This window comes from Barbus barbus (genome assembly GCF_936440315.1).
Source record: "Barbus barbus genome assembly, chromosome: 6".
Lineage (NCBI taxonomy): Eukaryota > Metazoa > Chordata > Actinopteri > Cypriniformes > Cyprinidae > Barbus > Barbus barbus.
Window position 1 is genome coordinate 8,338,303 of NC_136734.1, and position 23,814 is coordinate 8,362,116.

A 23,814-nucleotide genomic window follows, 5' to 3' on the forward strand; every position below is an offset into this window, starting at 1 on the left:
GGTAAATTCAAACCTCACTGAATCCTTTATTCAGTGCTTTTTCAATACCTCTGTATTCACGTTTTCCCTGCAGATTGCCAGTTCAGATTATACGGATCTTCCTGCACCAAATTTGGCTTCAAAGACTCTGATGTAAACATTGATGTGAAGTTTCCATCCCATGTGAGTAGAAAGTACTTATCACAAATATTCTCACAGCTTACATTTTAATATATGCTATTTTGGCCTACGAGTTTGATATAAGTAAATGCTTTTATATTTATATTTTTTAGGTTGGCTTGAGAAAGCCAACCGATCTACTGATTTACTGTTTAAGCTGCTACTTCTTCTTCGCCTTCATCCTAAATTTCAAAATGTGTCTCCTCTTAGAGTTTTCAAGCTAGATCCACCAAACTCAGTCCAGACCTTCACACTGGTCTGGCTTGTGTTGCTATATCTCTTTCAACTCACCGGATTTTCATAAAACGGATGATCAAAACCACTAAAGTCCAATAGACTTTCACTGAAGGGGTCAGAATTTTTGTACAATAAGACTTATAAAGATATAAGGTAGCAAGTACCAAATACATGTTTCAAATAAATGTTACACCATACTGCTGCTGCTGCTGTTCTTTCAATAAGCAAATTTAAAAGGTATACAATAAATGAAATGCCAAAAGAACATACAATAATAACCTTTGTTTTTATCAAATTATGACAACACATAAAATATAAAAACATGTAATCATTTATCCAGTTTAATAAAAGACCTAGATACACCATCATTGCATTGTTGTTGTGTTTAGGGCATACACACGAGCGTCGCAACACATTACATTTACATTAATCTACAGCCCGCCTCCAGCAGCGCGGGGGTTTTGGAATGTTCGAAAACAGTATACCGTCGCTCAGCCTTTTCAAACCTCTTTTTGCCCCCAAACGAAAACGGTCATTTGAAGTATATCGGCGCCTTTAAGCCAGAATTAGGTCATTGTTCAATTAGGACTTTTAAGGAGCTTTTATAAACATGCCTTAGAAATAAACATTACTGGTGTGCATCTGAGGCAAATCAATGACACATTTGAAGATATGTCAGTGCAAGTTTATTTAATTTTTTTCCACGTTAAAACAGCCCAGGCATGCATTTTAGTCTGGGACCAGGGCAGGCTAAAGCCTTGTCTGTGAAACCAGTGGATAAAGTGTTTAAGCTGTCTATCACTAGCAAAGCTTAATGACTATCCTAGGACAACATGATAATAAAAACATGCCAGCAACATGCTAATCATGCTAAAAACACATTAGCAACATGCTAAACATGTTAACAACATGTTGATCATGTCTGAAACATGCTAACAACAGGCTAGAAACATATTAATCATGTTAAAACATGCTAGCAATATGCTAACATCAATTTAATCATGCTAAAACACTTTAGGAAGATGATAAACATGCTATACATGTTAACTACAGGTTAATCATGTTAGAAACATGTTAGCAGCATGCTAATCATGCTAGCAACATGCAAATCATGCTAGAAACATGGTAGCAACATGCTAATCATGTTATGAACATGCTAGTAGCAACATGTTAACAATAGGTTTGACAAAATTATGAAATTCTAACAAGACTTGCAGTGCCACAATAACTCGATTCAACCTAGCATAAAGTGAACTTTAGTCTTTTCAGTCATGATAGGCATTACACAGACTATGCCTCACAGAAGAGATATTATCGGCTCAAACCTCTGAAACACTGCTAATTATCTCTGACATTTGAGCAAATTATCTCAGTGATTACAGTTTGACAGCAAACGCACAAACCATGGCATATGTGTTTGTGAGCCTTTAATTAGACTCCTTTCTATGGATGGTCTGCAGTTTTTGAGAGCTATTTGATCACACGTTTTACAAAAATGCACAATTTTGAAGTTTGGTCAATTGGGTTTTCACAAGTGTTTTCTAATTAAGAAAAAAAACATTTCTCATCAGTTCCAGCATCCTGATGTTCTACTTATGGCTCAAGAGCATCTCTCTAAAAGTGGTAAGTTTAAAAGTGAAAAGCAGTGAAAGCAATGGACAATTGTAAAGTGAAAAAAGCATAGACTGCAGAAATACATTAGTAAGGAACAGTGTTTAAATTGGCTATGATGAAAAAAGAGCAGGGTATGGAGTTATACACTTGATACTTTTTTTTTGGTATAGCTAATAAGCAATATGATTGTAATTTCATAAATTTATACTATTTAGTGTACTTTTTAAGCATTCAGGATACATTTTTATTATCTGACCATTTCATTTTTTGCAGCACTTTTTGTCGACGTCGAGGGTGACTTCTATAGGAGGATGCCTGTAGTTGTGTGCAAAGAGAAATCTAGGTCTGTGTTTCCTTGCTTATTACTTTTACAAAGTTTATGTATGAAGTTACCTGCTTCTAAATGTGTGTATAATTTACCATGTAAATGTTTGGGGTCAGTAAGATATTTAGATATTTTATTTGCTTTTACACAGCAAGGATGCATTATATTGATCAAAAGTGTGAATAAAGACATTCATAATGTTACAAAAGATTTCTATTTTAAAGAAATTTCATTCAAAAAGTATCATGGGTTCCACAAAAATATGAATCAGCACAAGTGATTTCAACAAAGATAACAACATCACAGGAATAAAATGCATTATTAAATATATTCAAACAATTATTTTAAATTGTAATAATATTTCACAATATTATTGTTTTTACTGTATTTTTAAGTATGAAGTTTTAAGTAATGCAGCTTTGCTGAGCAGAAGAGACTTCTTTCAAAAACATTAAAACATCTTACTCATCCCAAACCTTTTGACTGTAGTGAAAAAATGTATGTGGTTTGATTTATTACCCTTTTTTTGTATCTCTAAAGTGGTCTGATCTGCAAAGTCAGTGCAGGCAATGAAAGTGCATGCTTGACAACAGGATATTTGTCTGAGCTGGAGAATCTAGAACCACAACTTGCTCCGCTGGTTGTATGCTTTAGATACTGGGCTAAGGTGAGACTGACATGTACACTTCCATTATTTTGAAATGGGTAGTTTTTAGGTTAAAAAACAGTAGTGTCTCTTTAGGGTTTCTTTTGGGTTTTTTTAACATTCATGTTTAAAAAAAAAAAAAAAATCATGTTTTAACATATGTGATGTTTTTTTGTGTGTGTGTGAATTAGGTTTGTTGTGTGGACCAGATGGAAGAAGGTGGACTTCCATCCTACTGCTTTGCCCTCATGGTCATCAGCTTTCTTCAGCGACGCAAAGAACCCATCTTACCTTCATACCTAGAATCTGTGGTGTGTGTGATTCAACATTAATACATCAACTGATAAAAGTTTATAGGGCCAATGCCTGATTATTGCATCTGGAACCTTATGAAGAGCTAAAATGAGACAATGTGCAGTCAGCCGGTCATTTTTGCAAAATAAAACCCAACACGGTGGTCAGGACACAAATGCAAGTATTTCAGAGAGCTATGTAATAAACAGCAGTATAGCATTTACTTCCATGAAGAGTTCACCCATGAGAGACAAAGCTTAAAAGGATATTTCACTCAAAAATGAAAATTTGTGGCTAATTTACTCGCCCTCAAACCATCCAGAAAGTAGGTGACTTTTTATTTTTTGTCCGGTAGAACAGTAAAGAAGATTTTTAGCTGAAACTGTGGTCCTTGTTTATTCATAAAATGCAAATCAGCGGCTGTTCGTTTTTTTGAGAATAAGAAAAAGCATATCGAGGAACACAAAATTAATACCTGTGGCTCCTGACGGTATATGCAGGTCTGATGAAGCAAAACGACAAGCCTGTGCAAGATACTAAATATTATTTACAACATTACTACCTGTAATCCAGAGCTTCAGGCACACGGTCTGGAGTGATGTCCGGTTCGCAAACGAATCATTCTTTTGAACTGGTTGTTTTTGGTGAACTTTTTGAACCAGTTCAAAAGAACTGAACAGCCTGAAACAATTTATGGCCCAAACAACACAGATCTACAAGTTACTCAATCAAAACCTCACTTTCGGACACCTGACAGTAACTCCAACTCCAACTCGAAATGAGCCAAAACATCGGCGTATCTGTTCCTATGATGAACGAACTCATTCAGCGCTCCAGTTCCTCCAACAGTCACTGAACTGAGAAAACGGTTCAACTCGACTGATATTCGTATGTGTGAAATTAAAGTTTTTATGGTTTCGCATTGCATATGTAAAAAGGTAAGCTTAAGAAAACAAGTTTATTCACTTCATATGCAGTAGACGGGTGCTTATAATAATATATTATTATATTAATATATTAAAATATATTTGCTTGTACGTTTTGTCATTGCACGATTAAGTGAATGAACTGGTGAACTGAACCATTTCATTGAAACAAACTGTCCAAAAGAACCAGTTCATGGAAAATAATCGGATTTCCTGGTTTGCCTGAGGTTTTGGATTACAGGTAATAATGTTCAGTTTCTTGCACAGACCAATTGTTTTACTTCATAAGGCCTCAAAATTTCATCAAGAGCCATGGGTATTAATTTTTTGTTCTCTGATATGCTTTTTTATATTCAAAACCCATAGCCATTGACTTGTATTTTATGAATCGCCAAGGACCACGGTTTCAGCTGAAAATCTTCTTTACTCTCCTACTCGAAAAAAAAAAACATTTTTGGGTGAAGTATCACTTTCAATTAGACTATTTAGAAACTTAATAGAAACCTTGTTTTCAACGTTTATTGTGCAAATTCCTGTAAGAACTGGTTTTCAATGTGAGGGAGTTAAATTTATGTTTGATCTTTGAAGCGGCCTACAGTAAGATGTAGAGACTGATGTTGTGTTCTGTTTTAGGGTTTGCCCATGAGTAAACTGAAGAGTTTCTCCTTAATTGGAGTTGAGAAAGGACATATGCTTTGGGTCTATGATCAAACCTCAAATGATTCCTCTCAAGATAAAGACAAAGCTGTCAAGAAGGGAAAGGTGAGTATCTTCCCACTTATTCCTGATCTTTATATCACAGGCTTTAATTCGAAGACAACTTTGAGGTCAAGCCAAAAGAAAGTAAACCAAATTACAGAAATATTTTTACCTATTGGTTCATAGTCCTGATCTTATTCTTATTTTAAATAGTGTCCACTGGTTTTCAAAGGCCGTGGTCCTCCTGTACAGCTAGGGAAGCTTTGGGTCGAGTTACTACGATATTATTCACTGGAATTTCAAATACCTGAGAAAGTCATTAGCGTGCGCACAACCGGTGACCTGTGGCGTGATCTGAAAGACTGGCCCAAAAAGAGGATTGCAATAGAAGGTATGCAAGACATCATGTGATATTTTTTTAATACACTTCCTAGATGATATGAAACACATCAATATTCATCCTTGTTTTCTTCTCAGATCCTTTCGCTGTTCGGAGGAACGTGGCTCGGACGTTGAATAGTCAGATGATGTTTGACTATATGTTGCATTGCCTTAAAACAACTTACAAGTACTTTGCTTCTCCTTCAAAAAACACAGTAGGGAAAGTCAGCTCAAACAGTCAAACGGGCAAATCTGTGAATGCTGTGAATCACGTTGATTCAGTGAAAAGAAGCACAAAAGTGCCAGATGTGAGATCCAGTCCGCATAGTGCAGAAGAGCTGGAGGACTCGGACTGCATGATTGAGCTGGAGGAGGAAGAAGCTGACTCTGACGTGGAGACTGAGGTGTGTGATCGGTGTGAATGGATTGATTGTTATTATTAGGGATGCAACGATATCATTTTTTCAGAACCGATCCGATACCGAAAATTCTGAGTATCTGCCGATACTTGATTCAATACACTCACTTCTTTTGAGTGTTAAACACAATACACTAAATATAGACAACTTCATTTTAATGAAAAATAACAAATGAAAATATATATAATCATAATCTATGACAAAAAATACTATTATAAACTAGGTTAGTGGATAATTCAGCAGTAAAAGACACTCTGGTCTAGAAGAATCATGGGTGCTCAATTTTATAAAATATAAACATTTAGTGAAATAACATTATTTAGTGGGTAACAAATAAAAGTTACTAAATCTGGTAAAATGGTACATATTGCTCTTTGTATTGTAAAATACATTCATGAAAAACAAGTAAAATATTTATATAAATATATACTATAAATTAAGACATTTCATTAAAATGTATAGTACAGTAATATATGATAGGACAGAACAGAGATTAATAATCTTTCATTGTGCAAAAGTATTATAATACGTAAGGGTATGGCTCCAATGCAGAGCCTCACAAAGCGCTTATGCACATCCCGTGCGCAGAATGATGCGCTTGAGAAAACACAGAGTCACAGCACACAGCATAGTAAAGTTCAAAGCACAAAGGAAAGAGATATTGATGCGTAGTGTATTATATCTGTGCAATAGTTTGAGTCTTTTAACAGTTTTAAATCTCAGTTATTGAGTGCTCTTGAAGAGAGTTTCATCATCTTGACTGTCGTAACCGAACGTGACGCACAGTTTGAATGCTGAATGGAGGATGACAGACAGCCACAGCGGAGAGAAGAGTTTACGTGAACTTGAATTTAACGACTTATATATTCATCTGTACCTCACATTTAACTATGAAACTGCTTCACACTTGAAATATAGTGCACGAAAACTTTATGGTGCTTTATGATGTTTTGTTCTTTTCGTGGGGCTTAACAATAACACAGAATAATATATGCACAATATTGGATTTGGTTCGGTCTTGTCTGACCGATACCCGATCTGCCAGAAAATGCCAGTATCGGAGCCGATACTGAATATCGGATCGATGCATTCCTAGTTATTATTTGGTTTTCTGGTGGTCTTAACTAAAACTATTAAAAGTCATTTTTGTTCATTAAAAATAAAATAAATTATAAATACTAGATGAAAAATGAAAAATCCTTGCCTTGGCAACTAACTGAAATAAAGCTGAAGTACCAAAATTACCAAAAACAAAAAGAAACTAGTAAAAAGACATAGCAAAACTAAAGACTAAACAAATCAAAATGATTTGGTTTTCTGGAGGTTTTAACTAAAATCATTTTTGTTCATTGAAATAAAGCTGAAATAAAGTAAAATATAAATTTTAGATGAAAAACTTACTTGAAAACTTATTGAAGAAAAATTACCAAATTTACTAAAATCAAATTGAAAAATAATGATAAATAGAAATATATATAAAAAAAGAATATATATATATATATATAAAATACAGAGAACTAATAAAAAGATAAAAGCACATAGCAAAACTACTAAAACCGATATCAATTATTTGGTTTCTTTTTTTTTTTTTTTCATCCTGCGGTTAAATTTAGCAACATTTAGGATTAAAAAAGCATGTCTGTTCAAATTCATTACGTTTATGTATTTTTTTCATAATAAACAAAATTGTTAAACTTAAACTTGCCAACTAACTGAAATAAAACTTAAGTTTAAGTACTAATATTTCTAAAACTAAAATAAAAATAATGCTAAATAAAAATATTAACCAATTTAAAATAAAAAATAATAAAAAATGAATGACCCATTTTTCAGTATGCTTTGGTATGTTAAGGCCATGGGAAAATAAAGGAAAATGTGATTCTTCATGATCTAAGATTTTTTTTTTTTTTTTATGTGTTCAAGCTGCTCAAGTGCAAATTTTTTAAGCAACTTGGATGTTTTGCAGTTAAAATCAGACACATATAATAATTAGTACTTTGGAGTGTTATTTGAGCTAAATGGTTTTGTAAAATATTGGATAAACATTAGTTAGTTTTTGCATTAGTCAAAAATAACATGTTAATTTATAGGGTGAGGAAGATGAAGATGAGGACATAGAGCTCGATGGATCTGGATGTGATCATTCCGGCGATGAGATCTTCCCGTTCGAGCGGGAAATGAGTGATGATGTAGGGTCTGATGTGGCCAATCCAGAGGAAGCAGTGTCTATCCCAGACAAACCCAAAGCTGAGTTTACCAAATCTGAATCTCCCGTAGGAGCTCAGGCAGGCCTTGAAGGCTTTCAGTATATCTTCAGCAAGCGCTTTTTCAGTAATGGCAAGGTAAACCGTCATCAAATTATTATTATTATTATTTTTTTTAAACATGCATGGCTACTGAGAGTGTCAGTTTGCATGTCTATGTGAATCCATCAAATCACGTAATTAAGGGTGTGCGATATTTATCATGTGCAATAATATCACAATTGTTGTTTTAATGATGTGCGAGCTGACCAAAAACAAAAAAAAATAGTTACAACCATCCTGGAGCAGAACATTTGTGTGTCTCAAGGCAACACTGTAGTGTTTCATTCCTGAATGAATCTGATTTTGAACAAATTATTTTGATCTAATCTGATACAGTCATGGCCAAAAATATCGGCACCCTTGGTAAATATGATCAAAGAAGGCTGTGAAAATTAACCTGCTTTGTTAATTCTTTTGATCTTTTATTTAAAAGATTCACAAAAATCTAACCTTTCATTGGATAATAAGAATTTAAAATGGGGGGAAATATCAATATGAAATAAACATTCTCAAAATGAAAAACAATTGTTGAGAAAATGTATTAAATATTTCTGTTGATTTTTTTAAACTTTAATAATTTTGACGCTTAATAACATCCTGCACTGACTGCACTCTCTGTCTCATTTTGTTTAATGTGGGTTATAGTTCTAGACTAACCTTCGTTTTCTTTATTAGCCCCCTATTCTGATATGCAGCCTTTGTAAGAGTGATGGACATTTGAAACAGGACTGTCCCGAGGACTTCAAACGAGTGGAGCTGGAACCCGTTCCACACATGACTCTAGACTTCGTCAAGCTCCTCAATGAAGTCTGTGAGCAATGCTACCGTAAGTACAGGGTCAATATTTCAAACATTATCTTCAAGACATTCCTATTTTGTTGTTATTTTTGAGAACTAAACCAGAGGATGAAGAATATTATGGATGTATTTATTATATTGTAATAAGGGTTGTCAAGCATTTAAATTTTAAATCTCATTATGTGATGTGCTGATTAATTAATGGAATTAATTACAAATAAGTAAATAAAAATAATTTTGGCTGAGAAATTACCTTTTAAAGAAAAAAAATGAATATTGAAATATGAATTTTAAAAAATTATACTCTAAATATGAAACATACCTCCAGAGGGGGTTATTTATCCAGAAAACATTTCATTTTAATTTGACATTTGCTTTATCTTACATTGATAACAAGACTTTCATGGTTGCGGTTGCCAGATGTCAAGAGTTTAAATCCCCTATTCAGGGCTTTTTTTCTTAAATGGATACATTTTCTGCCCAGTGTTTTACTCAATCTTCCCAACTTGACAACCATGCACACGCTCTCTCTGCACTACGGAAAAAGCACTAATGAGCTGAAAACAACGGCAAACCTGTAATATGGAGTTTAGCGATCTCCATCGAGATGTTCTGCTCAAATAAAAGTGTAATACAGCCAGCTGTTTTCTTTCACACACTTTCTTTTTTGTCGTTTGTGCTGTTGGCTGTGACTAAATCTGCGAGTTAACCATACGACTTGATATTTTCTTTATTTCTTAATTCTGATGAAATGTTTAAAAAAATTAAAATGACAATATTTGTGATTTTAATAATAATGATTATATTTTTGGACAATATAATCATGATTAACCATTTAACCATAATTGTAGAACCCTATTGTGAAAAGTGATATACAAATAAATATTAGTTGATCCATATATATTTGACATTAGTACATACATCTAGATTTTTAATTGCTGTGTTTAACAAATGTTGAAATCTTGCTTGCACTAAATTTTTTGCATATAGTTTCAGTGATTCATAAAAATGGTTGCATTCCCTTAGGTGATTTTGCGCCAGACGATGTGGAGGTTGAAGTCAGAGAACATATTTTACAAGATTTCGAGAATTTCCTGAGATATCAAGTGCCAGGTAATGCATCTTGGTGTAACTGTTTAAAACCTATGTACAGTTAAGCCTTTGCGGGGCCCTGGGCTAATGCAGCTTTGGGGGCCCCTTAGCCCCCCCCCCCTCCGTTACTTGCCAATCAAAATAAAAAACTGCGATCAAACACTGTATATAGATGCACACGATATAGGCTACTCATGAAATAAAAAATAAACACAATGCGCACGTCATAATTATGTACAAAAATTAAACTATTATCGAGTAATAATCTTACAAATCAGCAACAGCCAAGTAAATACAATTAAATATCGCTCACCACTGAAAGGGCTTCTTCCTGCTCTTCTTATGCGCTATAAGTTAAAAATGTAGGCTATAATTTAGTTTTTCTATTTAACAACATTAACTTACAATAGTGAAAGATATCTTCCCTCAGGTATTTGTATTTATTAAGCACCGATAAACACAACAGCAGTTGACCATGCTGTACAAATAAAATAAAAAACAGTAAAAAGAATAACTTCAGTAAACTCAAAAGATAATTGAACAAAGTTTAAAAAGCCAAGGTAGGAAGATAAGATTTCAATTTAGTTTTAAACTCATAGATGGAATTTGAAGCTTTCACAGATAAAGGAAGGTTATTCCATAGCCTCGGTCCAACTATTGCAACTAGAAAAGGTAGCCTAGATAGTATGTTTTCTAACTGGATGTTGTGCTTACGATCAATAATCAAGTCTTTGCATTCGACCAAAATGATTAGCGAGTCTCACTCGCCAACGCTATCTCACAACCAATTCGTACATATTTTACAAGGTGGCTAATTCATACGACCTCACTCGTACGATTTAATACAATTTGTCTAAACCCCAGTGATGGGTAGGTTTAGGGGCGGGGTTTGGTGTAGGTCATTCGTACAAATTCATACGATTTTTGCTAAATCATCCATATTTTACAAGTTGCCAATTCGTATGAATTTGTACGAATGACAAATTCAGTGCGGTCGTACGAATTTGTATGAATTAGCCACCTTGTAAAATATGTACGAATTGCCGTGAGATCGGGCTGCACTCGCTGTGAGGCGGGGGCGATAGGCGCCAGAGGATTCCGCTTGGTCTTAAAGCCTTCCTTGAGCAGCTACGCGATTCAAACAATGATTTGGAAAAATATTAATTTATTTGTTATTTGTATGGTCTAGGTCAGGGGTCGGCAACACGCGGCTCCCGAGGGTTTCATCCCTTTGCGGTGGCTCCCTGTATGGGTGTATGCGGGGAGGTGTCCCCCGACTTTTAATACAACCTAAACTCTTCCCCTGCACTTTTTCTTGGTCAAGTGTGTTAAAGTAGAGGTTTTCAAGGGGCAATGTGAATAAATCTAGATTTAAATGAAAAGAGAAAAGATAGTCATGTCGTTTTGGATACGTTTTATTCGTATGCAAAACGATGTGAATATCACCGAGCGCTGAACACTCTCACGCACTGTACGTTTCATTCATACTCTAAGCCGGAGGGCGCTCTCACGCAGAAAGTATGAGAAGTAATAGTAACTTTTGACAGGCATCCCGCTATCGCTGTAGCTAAGCTGAATAACAAACATAAAACTTAACGGATGAAACGTGAAGACAATATGTGTTTTTCAAGTCTTCTCCAGATAATATATGAATGATATGAATATGAATGATACAATGGTAATTGACAGCATTAATTACAGTACAGAAGCTGTAAAATATATTTTCTGCCTTATTCTGTGATAAAAATGAAAAATGTGTTTGTAGTATATAAATACTGATTATACAATCATAACCATAAAACTGACATTAGTAAAATATTTATCAAAAATATTATAGAAGACAAATTATTGGTTATTGTCCAGCAGTGTATTTTATTTCTTAGCCAATTAAAATAGTTTTTTTTTTAATCAATTATACATCCATACATAAATATTATTATTATTATTATTACTACATTTGGCATTTCTGTCCCCCTCACTTCTGAAATGATTGCTACTTCCCTGCATGCCCTGTAACATAACTGAATATAAAACTTTAGCTCTATGCCGTGTAATCTTTATTTGGGCATCAAATCTTTTGTGGCTCCACATGAATTTTATTTGGTGGGAAAGGGGCCAAAATGGCTCTTTTGACGTTGAAGGTTGCAGACCGCTGGTCTAGATGGTCATACGTTGTATGCCTGCAAATACGGGGCAAACTGATGCCTTAAATATGGGACGATTCCATATTATACGGAACGGTTGGCAACCCTATATAAAATGCAAAAGAGAATTGACTCGGGGGAATTGACCCCCCCCCGAACTGCAGCCCATGTTGCCCATTAGAATAACACGGCTCTGCCTACGTACCTAAAAAAAAAAAAAGGTAACACTTTACTTCAAGCCTTTGTGTAATGGAAAATAAATGTATTCATTATGTATGTTGTAATGCATTATATCTTTTTATAAATAAGTGTAACCAAAGTTAAAATGCATTATATTTTTTGAAGTTTTGTTTGTCGTGTTTAATGCATTATACTGTACTTTCTAAAGGTGTAACAATGAATAGATGAGTATTATAATGTATTATATTTGTGGTTATAAGTATTCATGAGATCATATAATGCATTATCAGGTGCATTACAAGACGAAATTAATGCATCAAAACTACTTTTATAAAGCATTATACATAAAGGCTTAATAAAATAGTGTTACCAAGAATTTCACTTACATATTTCTTCTTCTACACTGCTGCATGACACAATGTCCAGTGATAATGCTGCACAAATCTCATAACTGTACATCTGTAAATATCATATCTGTACATTATAGTTATGTCTATTGTGAATATTCTTTATTACAGTATTGTATCATATTTCAGTTTTATCCAACTTTTCTCTATACCCCATGATGCTTTGTGTGAATTAGAAACTTTAAACAATCAGCTCTACAATAAGCTGCAGTAATAAACATTTTCAAGAACTGGATGCAATTAGGTGACCTTATTATTCTACTGACTCTTCAACCATTGAATATTAAAAATAAATTATATTATATATATTAGGGCTGCAACGCAATTAATCACATTTAAAATAAAAGTTTGTTTACATACTGTATGTGTGTGTACTGTGTATATTTATTATGTATATATAAATACATTTATGTATATATTTACAAAAAGTATATGTATATATATTTATACTTATAAAATGTTTATATATATATATATATATCTCTAACACATTATTCCTTAATACACGTATGTGTGTGTATTTATACAGTCCCCGCCATAAGTATTGGGACAGTAAAGACAAAATTGCTCTGTTGGCTGTGGAGTCAAGGCATTTGCAAACATGATTAAAAGATGAATATGAGACAAAACTACAGAATGTCACATTTTATTATTAGCTGTTTCAACACATACATATTTTACCAAATAAATAGAACAGCACTTTTAGAGTTCATCCCACTCATTGATGTGAGCATAAGTATTGGGGCAGTTGAACATAAGGCAGATATAAAAGATTAAAAGCTATTATTTAGTTGCAGATCCCTTGCACACAATCACAGCAGTGAGTCTGTGACCCATAGACATCACCAGACTCTTGGTCTCATCCTTTGAAATGCTTTCCCCAGCCTTTAATGCACCAATTCCAATTGTTGTTTGTTTTGGGGAGTTTCTGCCTTTACTCTCCTCTTCAGCTGGTGAAATTCATGTTCAATCGGATTTAAATCTGGAGATTGACTTGGGCGATCTAAGACTTTCCATTTCTTTGCCGTTATAAATTCCTTGACTGAACTGGCAGGGTCTTTTTGGGTCATTGTCCTGATGCAATGTGAAGCGCTTTCTGATGAATCTGGTGGCATTTTCTTGAATATTGGTAGCCAAGATGGTTTTGTACCCTTCCGAATTCATTCTGCTGCTGCCATCATAATTATAAAAGTCATCATTAAATTTGAGAGGGCCTGTTCCAGAGACAGCCATGCGTGCCCATGTCATGACACCACCTCCACCATGCTTTACAGATGAGGCTGTATACTTGGGTTCATTTGCAGTTCCCCTTTTTCTCCACACTTTTGCTTTCCCATCACTTAGATAAAGGTTCATCTTTGTCTCATCAGTCCATAAAACTCTGTTCCAAAACTCAACTGGATTTTGCGAACTCCAATCTTGCCTTTCTATTTTTGGTGCTGGTCAGAGGTTTGCATCTTGTTGTGTAGCATCTGTAATTCTTTGTCAAAGTCTCCTGAGGACAGTAGATTGTCAGAGCATCACCCCAGCTTTCTGGAAGTTAATTTTCACAGCTTTTATGAATTGCCTGTCATCAACTACTGTTGTTTTCCCAGCTGATCAGGTCGTTGTTGGCTGCTGATGTCTCCGGTGGTCTCCAAACTCTTGATTTCTCCATGCCCTTTGTTTTTGCTATAGCTCTAATTGACTTCCTCTTTTCTTTTAGCATCCTCTTTTCTTGCTTTTCTCTCAAAGTCAGCTCCCTCATCTTCATCCTGGTTTGTGTGTGTCATCATCGATTGCAAGATTCAGAATACAGAAGTAATGGATATAACTGATACGACACATTCCCTGCTTTTAATATCTGAAGAATTAATGCAACAGGACACAGCTGATCACTTAGAAAGACCTGTGAGGTAACTGTTCCAATACGTATACGCACATCAGGTAGTGGGATGAACTCTAAAAGTACTCACCTTCTCAGCTGGTAAAACATCTATGTGTTGAAACACCCAATAATAAAATGTGACATTCTGTACTTTTGTTTCATGTTCACCTTTTAATCATATTTACAGATTTCTTGACCGTTCCAATACTTATGGAAGGCACTGTATATACATAATAAATATACACAGTACACACACATATAGCATGCAAACAAACTTTTATTTTGAATGCGATTAATCATTTTGTAGCCCTAATATGTGTGCGCGCGTACACACACAAACACCAGCCACTTTATCAGGTACACCTGTTCAATTGCTTGGTAACACAAATTGCTAATCAGCCAATCACATGGCAGCAACTCAATGCATTTAGGCATCTAGATGTGGTGAAGACGACTTGCTGAAGTTCAATCCGAGCATCAGAATGGGGAAGAAATGGGATTTAAGTGACTTTGAACGTGGAATGGTTGTTGGTGTTGTAAGGTCCACACATTTGGCCCAAAGAAGGTATCCAATGGTGGATGAAGGTTTCCTGCGTGTTCGGTCTTTTCAATGTGCAAAGTTCTTCAATTTAAGTTAAACTCTAATGTGACTCCATTTTATTATGACCTCGTATTTAGCTTGAAATGCAAATTGATTGTTTGATTTCTAATTAGTATTCTTCTGATATTTGATTATTCTAGTTAACTCTTGACTTTATATTTACTCGTTCATTCGGTTGCTCATGTTGCTAACAATGATACAACGTAATTTACTAGAGTCAATAATTACAGAGTAAAACAGAATAAGGTCAAATGTAACAATTTATTATCAGTCAGGCAAATACTGTATGTGTTATGTCAATTACATAGTCAATTCAAAGAGATCAAATCATATCAATACAAAACATTGAATTCTCAAAGATAAATCTACGAGTAAAGGATGCATACCTGACTTTATAGAAATACATAGTGTGAAGTGTAGAGACACACCACACTACGGGCTTCTGGCTACAGAATCGAGCCGATCCTTTTGCAACATTTCCTTAAGTACCCTGACCAAGATAAACATCCCCCGAAATGGAGACAGGAACTAACAATTGGAATTTGCTTTGATCAAGTCGAGTTAACACCTTTTGGGACAGAAGGTAATTTGCATGAAAACCACTGGGAACTGACCCACCCTCTACAGTGTGCAATACATCTCTAAACTCTTAGGATCTGTATTATCTTTTAGTTTACTACTTGTAAGAATGAGACCATTGTACCAGACGCCCTGAGACAATTCAAATGATACCAAACATGATTGTAAATATCACTTGCATTCATGTAGAACATTATATTCTACTATCGACCATTCTGAGTGAGCTGAGTGAAGGGAAGGAAGGGGATGAAAAGGAACTGATGCATATGTGAGAGAGGCATTTTCCCACATTTTCTCTCAGTGGGATGTGGAGACAGATGTCTGTATGTTAATGCACTGTGTGTGTGTTGTCCATCTCAGAAGTTCAAAGTGTCTGAGGTTCTGTAATTCTTACAGTGTCAGATGGGCTGGTCTGAGTATTTCAAAAACTGCTGATCTACTGGGATTTATAGAGAATGTCCGAAAAAGAGAAAATATCCAGTGAGCAGCAGTTGTGTGGAAGAAAATGCCTTGTTGATGTCAGAGGAGAATGGGCAGACTGGTTAGAGATGATAGAAAGGCAACAGTAACTCAAATAACCACTCGTTACAACCAAAGTATGCAGAATACCATCTCTGAACGCACAACACGTCGAACCCTGAAACAGATGGGCTACAGCAGCAGAAGACCACACTGGGTGCCGCTCCTGTCAGCTAAGAACAGGAAACGGAGGCTACGATTCGCACAGGCTCACTAAAATTGGACAATAGAAGATTGGAAAAACGTTGCATGGTCTGATGAGTCTCGATTTCTGCTGCGACATTCAGATGGGTCAGAATTTGGCGTAAAGTACATGAAAGCATGGATCCATCCTGCCTTGTCTCAACGGTTCAGGCTGGTGGTGGTGGTGTAATGGTCTGGGTGATATTCTCTTGGCACACTTTGGGCCCCTTAGTACCAATTGAGCATCGTTTAAACACCACAACCTACCTGAGTATTGTTGCTGACCATGTCCATCCCTTTATGACTACAGTGTACCCATCTTCTGATGGCTACTTCCAGCAGGATAATGCACCATGTCACAAAGCTCAAATCATCTGAGACTGGTACACGCACCCAGATCATTGAAAAGCTAGATTTGTGTGCTGGATATTTCTTAGTTTTTCTTTCTCTATTTTGTCAAGTTTTTTATGTAATGGGAGGACTTTACAGATGCTTATTTGTTCATGTGTATTTTTTAAACAGGAGCCAAGTTGGTTTTATTTGGCTCATCCAAAAATGGATTTGGCTTTAAACAGAGTGACCTGGACATCTGTATGACTCTAGAAGGCCAGGACACAGCAGAGGTACCGTGACTTTATTCCTTCAGTGGTACAGTAAGAGGTCTTCATGACACACAGACAAAAAGTGTTTGTTACAGTGAGTCTAAATAGTGTTAAAATGGTTAAAACTGTTCTGTATGTGCTGTAAAGCTGTTTATGTCATTGTTTATACAGCTGTTACGATGTTGCATTATCATGGCAACAAAGTTTTACTGTAAAAAGTAACCTTATACAGAAATATTTTTTTCAGACTACAATCACGTTAACACACATTGTTTACTTTGTGTGGCTAAACTATTAAAACAATGAGTATTTTGACATTTAAGGGTCATCCCCATTCATTTCCATTTAAAGTGTCTGTTACAGTACCCACTGTAACCTTTTTGCTTTTTGTGTTTAAAGAAAAGTAGGCAAAAGTGGAAATGAATTTTTATTACTAATATTTTATCAAATGTATTTTTTTGTCAAATGTAATTTTGTAAAATGTAAAAATTGTATATATCAGTTTCCACAAAAATATGAAGCAGCACAACTGTTTCAACATTGAATAAAATCTTACCCAGCCAGATGAACAGACTGCTAAAACTTTATTTAGGCACTTTTTAGACCCAGTTTACACCCCTGTTTTGCATTTATTGAGTTTCTGTTTCTGGTACCTCTCACAGGGTTTGGACTCCATGGCTGTTATAGCGAGTTTGACCAAAGCACTACGAAAACACCATGGTAAGGTCTCTGTTTTAGTTTTTGGGTGTAATTCTGAAATTGCCTTTTGTTTACATTACTGTAGAGGGCAGGCACTCCTTTCAATCAGTGCTCTTGAATCATATTTTGCAGTTTTTTTTTAATTTTCAGGAAGGGAAAAAACTATATTGTTTCGTTGTATTCCCCTCTCTGTACCTCTAATGTTCTTAATGGTTGATGAAATGATGAAGGGCCTGTCTGTATGCTTCAGGCAACCGCCATTCACTTTAAATGTGTGTTGTTAAAATAAATCAGTGGTTTTGTTTTACACTCCATCTCTCTCTACCTCTGCCATGTCTATTTATCCATTCATTTTAGGCCTGAGAAACATCCTACCTATTACTACTGCAAAAGTCCCAATTGTGAAGTTTTACCACACCAAAACTGGACTAGAGGGAGATATAAGCTTGTACAATACACTGGTGAGAGAATAAACCTGACATAACATTATTTAATGGAAGTTCAGGACACTGAGTATTGCAGTTGTTTAAAGTGCTATGAAGAGTGCAGTTTTATTGTAATGTTATTGATCTTGGAAGTAGTTCCTTCCTTATCGCAAAAGTTTAAACTTTAGTATTTCAGCTTTGGACAAGTACTATACTTGTTTGGGTTTCTCAATGCCCCTTCGTTCATAAAATCTCTTTTTTTCATTAAATAGCAACTGCAGCATCTAAAGCTCAATTTTTGAAATGAAAATAAATAACTTTTGTGATTTAGATCTGTTCATTATTTCATAATTCATTATTTAGCTCTTGAAATGTGCGTGTATGTTGAAATAAATTCCTTTATTAATGCTAGTTACTGCCCACTTCTGCTCTCAAAAGATACATTTTCCACACGCACCACATTTGTTAATTTCATGCCTTTGGGTTGCGTAGATTACGTATGTGTGGGGCGGAGCTATCAAAATAGGGGCGAGACACTTTTGGGGTAGGGGCGTGTTTGTTTTGGTGATTTCAAATGTCAACATTGGCTTCCAGAAATCACTTACTCCACCTTTAATTCAGTACAGTTATTAGAGACCTTATAGTTCAGTAAAAGTCATTTAGACAATATTATATGTATTTATTATTATTATGTTTAAGGGGTTGGTTTTTGTCTTTCAAATATATTTAGTTTGTGTTTTTTTTGTTACTCTCAATCTGGTTCTGATATTTAACTTGAACGTATTGCAAAGAGTCAGAAGTGAATGTCTGTTCATCGACCGAGTCAAATCAAGTATTTATGCATAGAGTAGGTTAGGATGACTTCAAAGTCACTTTAAGATTGTTATTCTAACTAGCATAAAAAGTAGGGCTGGCAAAAATACTTTATATCCCCAGAAATCTTTTCCGTATTTTGTATCAGTTATAGTGGCTTTCATTCATCGTAAAAAGTGCCATAAAGTAATTTTTTAAATAGCAAATATGTAAAAATACTGTCTTGTTTCAAAGATAATTTGGTGACTTATTGTTAAAATGTATTTATGATCACAAAAAATGTATCTCAAATAATTAGGTGCAATTATTTGAGATAAATTACAGAATTTTGTGCAGTTACTCTACTCGCCTACTCTCCTGGTCTTTCTGTTGTAAATTAATTTTTTTTTAATTTATGTAATTTATTTAATTTGTATGTATATTGTATTTATTTTCATAATGTAAATAAAAAACATTGTGGTAAGTATTGCATATTACGGTGCTTTGTTTGGGTGCTTACTATAATAACAAGGTACTAACCCTAATCCTCATTTTAAATCCATATTAAGTCCAAATAGTTAACTTCTATTACTCACTACTTTCTCCATGCAAGTACACGGTACATATTGTAAAATAAAGAGCAACCCGGATTTTTCTCTGTTATTTCCTCAGGCTTTGAACAACACTGAGTTACTGGCATCATATGCTGCAATTGACATTCGGGTGAAGATCCTCTGCTACGTCATGAAAGTGTTCACGAAAGTAAATTTCACATATCGTCACTGTCATCACTGCTTCAGTCATAGAGATCGTAAACATGAACGCCATGTTTGAAGCTAGAATAAGAGAGAATCCAGCTCCAAAATTGCTTTTTGGTGAAAAGATTTAACATTTGGTTAAATGAGACATCAGATGTCACATATTTGTCATGTTTGTGTTTTCAGGTGTGTGATATTGGAGATGCGTCACGTGGGAGTCTGTCTTCCTATGCTTACACTCTAATGGTGCTGTACTTCCTTCAACAAAGAAGCCCGCCTGTTATCCCAGTTCTCCAAGAGGTGTCTTTCTAGATAACTTTTTCAATGACAGTTTCTTGTAATAAATGATGTAAATACAAGGTTTTACTATTATAACACTTACACAAATATATTTAATCCAGTACTTTAACCTTTAATATACAAGCTCTTGTAAACACCAAAAATTTTAATTTATTAAATGTATTTAATTTAATTTATAAGTGCTTGTGCATTATTCCATAAAAAGATGAATACAGGTTGAATTGGGACACTTATGATTGTCATTTTGTGTATATTTTTTATATTGCATTAAGTACATCCTAACCTACTATATTACAGTAAGACTGTATCTGAATGGATTTTGTATGTGTTTTTGTAGATGTATGTTGGGGAAAAGAAACCAGTAGTCCTTGTTGATGGCTGGGATGTACATTTCTTTAAGGATTTGAAGAACTTGGTGAGTGAGATTATTTTTAATAGCATAGCTGATTGTAATTTTAAAAAGTGTTTGTTATCTTAAAATCACACTGTGCAAGTGAATCTGGACTTTGGCTCCTATATCAGTTTAATTGTCCTAAATTATACTTTGTACAACAATAACAAATAAAAACAAAACTTTAAATATTAGACTAGTGTAATCACTCACTAACTAGTTCTAGTGCAAAGGTTTAATCCAAAATTACAGCTGTTTGAATGTTTTCAAATGTAATTTATTCCTGTGATGCAAAGCTGAATTTTCAGCATCATTACTCCAGTCTTCAGTGTCACATGATCCTTCAGAAATCATTCTCATATGCTGATTTGTTGCTCAAGAAACATTTCTAATTATTACAAAATATTACTGTCTTACTGGTTTAATACCAAATAAGTGTGGTATTGTTGTTGATTCCTAAGCATAAATACTGGCCGGACTACAAAAAGAACAAGGAGTCTGTGGGGCAGCTGTGGTTTGGACTGCTGCAGTTTTACACCGAGACATTTGACTTCAAGGAAACTGTCATCTGCATCCGCAGAAAGGAGCCTCTCACAACCTTCAAGAAGCAGTGGACCTCCAAACATCTGGCCATTGAGGGTAAGAGCAAATCAGACCAAGAACCTAAGTACAGTAACATTTTGCACTCTCAGATATAAAGGTACAAAAGCTATCACTTGGCCAGTACTTTTTCAAAAGGTACACTTTTGTACCTTAGCCCTAAAGGGTGCATATAAGTATTTTACCTTAAAGGTACATATTAGTACCTTTTGAAAAGGTTCCATACCGTACCACACTTTTTTCTGAAAGTGACATTTACGTTATATGAATAAGAGTTTGCTTTAACTTATCGCTGGTTATTTCAGTATTTTTAAAATGACAGCCATAATTTTGAGAGATAAAATGAATGAAAAAGAAAAAACACAAGAAATAACATTTTGTACATCTTTTATAATATACTTTATTAAAGTAGACATAATGTAAAGCAATATTTTAAACTAAGATTTGTGTGTTTCTTTTAGATCCTTTTGATTTGAGTCATAATCTTGGAGCTGGTCTCTCACGGAGAAGTATGTCATGTTTGTTTTATTCTTTTACTGTTGTATGTATAATCCTTCATACAGACTTAAAGCGTTACGTAGCTTTATATTCTAATGTATAAACCTTCAGCCGCCATACTTAAAAGAAACACCTGCATTTAGCTACTGTTATCCATTAATGACCTTGATTGTTTAAACCATGTGAGATTTATAACCATTTCAGTATTCTAAGGGTTCGTTCACACAGAACGCGTCTTTGCGTCTAAAAACATGAGACTCGGTACTCGGGAATAGTTTTTAGAAAGCGCGACGCAGAATGCTTCCTCCGCCTTGTTGCCATCAAATATAATAGTACATTATGATATATTGTAACTAAAAGCTTGCATCGCTTGCCCTGCTTCCGGGGTATTCTGAATGATCCATTGTTTTGGAACTGACATTGAGGGCCGCTGCTTGTAAAAGTTTTGATTCTTTTTACATAACACGGCATCTAAAACACGCTGGAAAAACACAAGCACAACTGAACTGACACACATCTGTCTAGTGCATGCTTAAATAGAAAACAGTGGAAACGTAGTGCATTGGAATGGAAAAACGCATTCTGTGTGAACGGCCCTTAACCGCACTTATAAATATATAAATACATAGTAGTCAACCATTACTCATCCCTACCTTTTTGAAAATGACCCTTGTCTTGATATCTTGTTGTCTAATGCAGCGTTTTTACCATGGCTGTTTGTCTCTTATGTTTGCAGTGGCGAGTTTCATCCTGAAGGCCTTCATCAATGCCCGCAGAGTTTTTGGCACCCCCGTCAGAGGTTTCCCACCAGAGTATTCCAATAAAATGGTTTGTATCCTTTACCTGTTCTAGTTTGGTGACCAATTCTCACTATTAACTATGATTTTTGCCTCAATAAACTCCTAATTAGCTGCTTAAAGGGGACCTAACACACAGTTTCACCACATCTCATGAGTACCTATAAAGTAGTATTGCATCCTTCATATCTCCAAAGAGTCTTTAGTTTTATCACATTAATAAAAGAAAGATAGAGCTTTAGGATTCTCTCCGAAAACAGCCGAGCTCCTGGAGGCGCGCCGTGGGCGGGGCTAAAGAGTGACGAGCACTCATGCGCTGATTACCAGCAAAACACAGAAATTTGATGGCGTTTCACTTATCGTCCGCAGTTCTGAATCATGACCAGGGTCTTTTATTGCTGGGACCGCTCCATCTTTCAGTTTCAAATGATGTGCAGAGCTAGCGTCGAACTGGGCCTTATTTATATAACGCTCGTCAACAAACACACTTGCAAAACTCCATTGCTGCCCCGGAAAAACAAACTGCATCCACTGTTTACGTAACGCTGGGTTCTTTGGGAAGCTGAACTTACAACTAAAAACACACTTCTTTGGAGAGTTTCTTCCTGAGCAAGTCCTGTGCAGCTCTTCTCGGAGAAATGCCCATATAGGGAGTTCCACCCTTCATGACGTCATGAAGAGCCATGCTCGAAAAAACCTTCCGAAAATTGTATGAAACTGGAAAGAGTGTATTTGGCACAGAAATTCTCCATTCTACATCCAAATAGTTTGTTGACACTGTGGCCATGTTCAGCATGAGAATCAAACTCAGTTTAAACAACTCAACATGCATAAAATACCATTAGACCCCCCCCCCCCGCGTAACAATAGTAAGGTACTTGTTAAGTTTAGGGATGGGGTAGGGTTGAGGCATCTAAAATATGGTCAAGCAGAATTTGGTGTTACCAAATTCTGTAAAATACCTTACAGGTCATTGTACTTAATGTCGCTTTTGTGTTTGCAGGAGTATTTTTTTGACCCAGAGGTGCTGACAGAGGGCAAGCTTGCACCCAATGACCGCTGCTGCCGGATTTGTGGGAAGATTGGCCATTTTATGAAAGACTGCCCAATGCGAAAGAGGTAATTCAGCACAAGATCTGTTGTAAAGTATCTTTTCACCTCTTACCTTATTTATCTTATTTTTCATACTGAACGCTATATTTACATTTTGCACGTTTTTCTACATTTCCTACTACAATGATGCACTACCGTTTAAAATTTTGGGATCAATAAGATTTTTAAATAGAATTTAACTATAATTTAACTTTAACAAGGACACATTAAATTAATCAAAAGTGACAGTAAAGACTTTCAAATTGTTGCAGAAGTTTTTTCAAATAAATGCTGTTTAAATGCAGCACAACTGTTTTCAACACTGATAATAATTAGAAATGTTATAAGAAATGTATTTGTTAAAAAACAGTAATACTGTAATATTTATTATAATAAGATAAGCTAAATATCTTCTGTAAATCAGCATATTAGAATGATTTCTGAAGGGTCATGTGACACTGAAGACTGGAGTAATGATGCTTTG

The 23,814-nt window shown here is 35.2% G+C and overlaps 1 protein-coding gene across 3 annotated transcripts in view; it reads left to right on the forward strand.

Annotated features, from left to right (window-relative positions):
* The window catches only part of LOC306870675 (terminal uridylyltransferase 7-like), a 31,302-nt gene that overhangs the window by 5,106 nt on the left and 2,382 nt on the right, over positions 1–23,814 (forward strand). For all 3 annotated transcript variants that reach the window (XR_013784285.1, XM_079418077.1, XM_079418078.1), the window contains exons 7-27: positions 74–162; positions 1,968–2,019; positions 2,284–2,353; positions 2,876–3,002; positions 3,173–3,292; positions 4,835–4,963; positions 5,114–5,291; positions 5,378–5,685; positions 7,791–8,042; positions 8,682–8,832; positions 9,831–9,917; positions 16,899–16,999; positions 17,641–17,698; positions 18,035–18,138; positions 19,567–19,656; positions 19,839–19,952; positions 20,290–20,367; positions 20,805–20,982; positions 21,405–21,452; positions 22,178–22,269; positions 23,242–23,357. Coding sequence is in view for 2 of the 3 variants with exons in the window: in XM_079418077.1 (XP_079274203.1) it covers positions 74–162; positions 1,968–2,019; positions 2,284–2,353; positions 2,876–3,002; positions 3,173–3,292; positions 4,835–4,963; positions 5,114–5,291; positions 5,378–5,685; positions 7,791–8,042; positions 8,682–8,832; positions 9,831–9,917; positions 16,899–16,999; positions 17,641–17,698; positions 18,035–18,138; positions 19,567–19,656; positions 19,839–19,952; positions 20,290–20,367; positions 20,805–20,982; positions 21,405–21,452; positions 22,178–22,269; positions 23,242–23,357 (2,542 nt within the window). In the remaining variant the exon portion in view is untranslated. The remainder of the gene's footprint in view (positions 1–73; positions 163–1,967; positions 2,020–2,283; positions 2,354–2,875; positions 3,003–3,172; positions 3,293–4,834; positions 4,964–5,113; positions 5,292–5,377; positions 5,686–7,790; positions 8,043–8,681; positions 8,833–9,830; positions 9,918–16,898; positions 17,000–17,640; positions 17,699–18,034; positions 18,139–19,566; positions 19,657–19,838; positions 19,953–20,289; positions 20,368–20,804; positions 20,983–21,404; positions 21,453–22,177; positions 22,270–23,241; positions 23,358–23,814) is intronic.